At 51.0% G+C, this 4,389-nt stretch overlaps 1 protein-coding gene across 1 annotated transcript in view; it reads left to right on the top strand.

Annotated features, from left to right (window-relative positions):
- LOC138863305 (mucin-2-like) overlaps window positions 1-3,993 on the top strand; it is a 14,328-nt gene extending 10,335 nt beyond the window's left edge. Inside the window, exon 10 of the mRNA XM_070127497.1 lies at window positions 1-3,993. This exon is cut by the window's left edge and continues 16 nt beyond it. Within this exon, the coding sequence (XP_069983598.1) occupies window positions 1-3,993 (3,993 nt within the window).
- The last annotated feature ends 396 nt before the right edge of the window (window positions 3,994-4,389 follow it).

The following is a 4,389-nucleotide window of genomic DNA, read 5'->3' as shown; positions in this document are numbered from 1 at the left end:
GGTCCGACGAACGTGCTGACGGCAGAGCGAGGGACGAATGTCAGCCTTACCGTCACGGAGCTAATTCACTTCACAGGGTTTAACTGCACAGCAAAAGCCGTAGGCACTGATACAGTCAAAAACCCTGATGGAACCACAACCGCTGATGGAACCACAACTACTGATGGAACCACAACCCCTGATGGAACCACAACCACTGATGGAACCACAACCACTGATGGAACCACAACCGCTGATGGAACTACAACCACTGATGGAACCACAACCACTGATGGAACCACAACCCCTGCTGAAACCACAACCACTGATGGAACTACAACCACTGTTGCAACCACAACCACTGATGGAACCACAACCACTGATGGAACCACAACCACTGATGGAACCACAACCCCTGCTGAAACCACAACCACTGATGGAACCACAACCCCTGCTGAAACCACAACCACTGATGGAACGACAACGCCTGCTGAAACCACAACCACTGCTGCAACCACAACCACTGATGGAACCACAACCACTGATGGAACCACAACCCCTGCTGAAACCACAACCACTGATGGAACCACAACCCCTGCTGAAACCACAACCACTGATGGAACCACAACTCCTGCTGGAACCACATCCACTGCTGGAACCACAACCCCTGCTGGAACCACAACCACTGCTGGAACCACAACCCCTGCTGAAACCACAACCACTGATGGAACCACAACCCCTGATGGAACCACAACCACTGATGGAACTACAACCACTGCTGGAACCACAACCACTGATGGAACCACAAACCCTGATGAAACCACAACCACTGATGGAACCACAACCCCTGCTGAAACCACAACCACTGCTGGAACTACAACCACTGCTGGAACAACCACTGATGGAACCACAACCACTGATGGAACCACAACCCCTGCTGAAACCACAACCACTGCTGGAACAACAACCACTGCTGGAACGACAACCACTGATGAAACCACAACCCCTGCTGAAACCACAACCACTGCTGGAACCACAACCACTGCTGGAACGACAACCACTGATGGAACCACAACCCCTGCTGAAACCACAACCACTGCTGAAACCACAACCACTGCTGGAACTACAACCACTGCTGGAACCACAACTCCTGCTGGAACAACAACCACTGCTGGAACAACAACCACTGCTGGAACCACAACTCCTGCTGGAACAACAACCCCTGCTGAAACTACAACCACTGCTGGAACCACAACCGCTGCTGGAACCACAACCACTGATGGAACCACAACCACTGATGGAACCACAGCCCCTGCTGAAACCACAACCACTGATGGAACCACAACCACTGATGGAACCACAACCACTGATGGAACCACAACTCCTGCTGAAACCACAACCACTGCTGGAACCACAACCACTGATGGAACTACAACCACTGCTGGAACAACAACCCCTGCTGGAACGACAACAACTGATGGAACCACAACCACTGATGGGACCACAACCACTGCTGGAACAACAACCCCTACTGGAACCACAACCCCTGATGAAACCACAACCACTGATGGAACCACAACCCCTGCTGGAACCACAACCACTGCTGGAACTACAACCACTGCTGGAACCACAACCACTGATGGAACGACAACCACTGATGGAACCACAACCACTGATGGAACCACAACCCCTGCTGAAACTACAACCACTGCTGGAACCACAACCAATGCTGGAACAACAACCACTGCTGGAACCACAACCGCTGATGGAACAACAACCACTGCTGGAACAACAACCACTGCTGGAACAACAACACCTGCTGAAACCACCACTGCTGGAACCACAACTCCTGCTGGAACAACAACCCCTGCTGAAACCACAACCACTGCTGGAACCACAACTGCTGGAACAACAACCACTGCTGGAACGACAACCACTGATGGAACCAGAACCACTGATGGAACCACAACCCCTGCTGAAACCACAACCACTGCTGGAACTACAACCACTGCTGGAACCACAACTCCTGCTGGAACAACCACTGCTGGAACCACAACTCCTGCTGGAACAACAACCACTGCTGGAACCACAACCACTGATGGAACCACAACCACTGATGGAACCACAACCACTGATGGAACCACAACCCCTGCTGAAACCACAACCACTGATGGAACCACAACCACTGATGGAACCACAACTCCTGCTGAAACCACAACCACTGCTGGAACCACAACCACTGATGGAACTACAACCACTGCTGGAACAACAACCCCTGCTGGAACCACAACCACTGATGGAACCACAACCACTGATGGAACCACAACCCCTGCTGGAACCACAACCACTGCTGGAACTACAGCCACTGCTGGAACGACAACCACTGATGGAACCACAACCCCTGCTGAAACTACAACCACTGATGGAACCCCAACCACTGATGGAACCACAACCACTGATGGAACCACAACCACTGCTGGAACTACAACCACTGTTGGAACCACAACTCCTGCTGGAACAACAACCCCTGCTGAAACCACAACTGCTGGAACGACAACCACTGATGGAACCACAACCCCTGCTGAAACCACAACCACTGATGGAACTACAACCACTGCTGGAACCACATCCACTGCTGGAACAACAACCACTGATGGAACCACAACTCCTGCTGGAACAACAACCCCTGCTGAAACCACCACTGATGGAACCACAACCACTGATGGAACCACAACCCCTGCTGAAACCACAACCACTGCTGGAACTACAACCACTGCTGGAACCACAACTCCTGCTGGAACAACAACCACTGCTGGAACCACAACTCCTGCTGGAACAACAACCCCTGCTGAAACCACCACTGCTGAAACCACAACTCCTGCTGGAACAACAACCACTGCTGAAACCACAACCACTGCTGGAACAACAACCACTGCTGAAACCACAACTCCTGCTGGAACAACAACCACTGCTGGAACAACAACCCCTGCTGAAACCACCACTGCTGGAACCACAACTCCTGCTGGAACAACAACTCCTGCTGAAACCACAACCACTGATGGAACCACAACTGCTGGAACAACAACCACTGATGGAACCACAACTCCTGCTGAAACCACAACCCCTGCTGGAACTACAACCACTGCTGGAACCACAACTCCTGCTGGAACAACAACCACTGCTGGAACCACAACTCCTGCTGGAACAACAACCACTGCTGGAACAACAACCCCTGCTGAAACCACCACTGCTGGAACCACAACTCCTGGAACAACAACCCCTGCTGAAACCACCACTGCTGGAACCACAACTCCTGCTGGAACAACAACCCCTGCTGAAACCACCACTGCTGGAACCACAACTCCTGCTGGAACAACAACCCCTGCTGAAACCACAACCACTGCTGGAACCACAACTCCTGCTGGAACAACAACCACTGCTGGAACAACAACCCCTGCTGAAACCACCACTGTTGGAACCACAACTCCTGCTGAAACAACAACCCCTGCTGAAACCACGACCATTGCTGGAACCACAACTCCTGCTGGAACAACAACCACTTCTGGAACAATTACCCCTGCTGAAACCACAACCACTGCTGGAACCACAACTCCTGCTGGAACAACAACCCCTGCTGAAACCACAACCACTGCTGGAACAACAACCCCTGCTGGAACAACAACCCCTGCTGGAACAACAACCCCTGCTGGAACAACAACCCCTGCTGGAACAACAACCCCTGCTGGAACAACAACCCCTGCTGGAACAACAACCCCTGCTGGAACAACAACCCCTGCTGGAACAACAACCCCTGCTGGAACAACAACCCCTGCTGAAACAACAACCCCTGCTGGAACAACAACCCCTGCTGGAACAACAACCCCTGCTGGAACAACAACCCCTGCTGGAACAACAACCCCTGCTGGAACAACAACCAATGCTGGAACGACAATACGCAGGGGTTCAAAGCCTGTCGTTACTCTACCTAATATATTTGATTTGATATTTGGTTAGCTGAATCCGTAATGTAACTCGTATGCTGACAAAGACGCGATCGCACTTTGTATTGGTTGTGGTCTTTGCTGTTAACATTTTGTGTTTAAATGCATCTTCAAAATCTATTGTTCTTTTATTTTACTAAGAAATCTATGGGTACTGTACATCATCAAACATCAAGTCAGGACACATGCATATATTTATACATATATGCAATCGTACATGCATACATATATACGTATTATATGCTACGTGGGTCAGCGGCAGCGTTCTCTAAAAATATTGCGAGACCCGCGTTCGAATCCCGCGCCGCAAGGACTGGTAATCCCGGCCATTCCTTGCGCAACCGGTGTAGTCTAGAAGCAGCAATAAACAGGATACCCGTTGTAACAAATGACATTAAACTATGTATTT

Source organism: Penaeus vannamei, chromosome 11, assembly GCF_042767895.1.
Source record: "Penaeus vannamei isolate JL-2024 chromosome 11, ASM4276789v1, whole genome shotgun sequence".
Classification (NCBI taxonomy): domain Eukaryota; kingdom Metazoa; phylum Arthropoda; class Malacostraca; order Decapoda; family Penaeidae; genus Penaeus; species Penaeus vannamei.
Note: the sequence above shows the minus strand (reverse complement) of the source record. Positions and strands in the feature narration are given on the sequence as shown.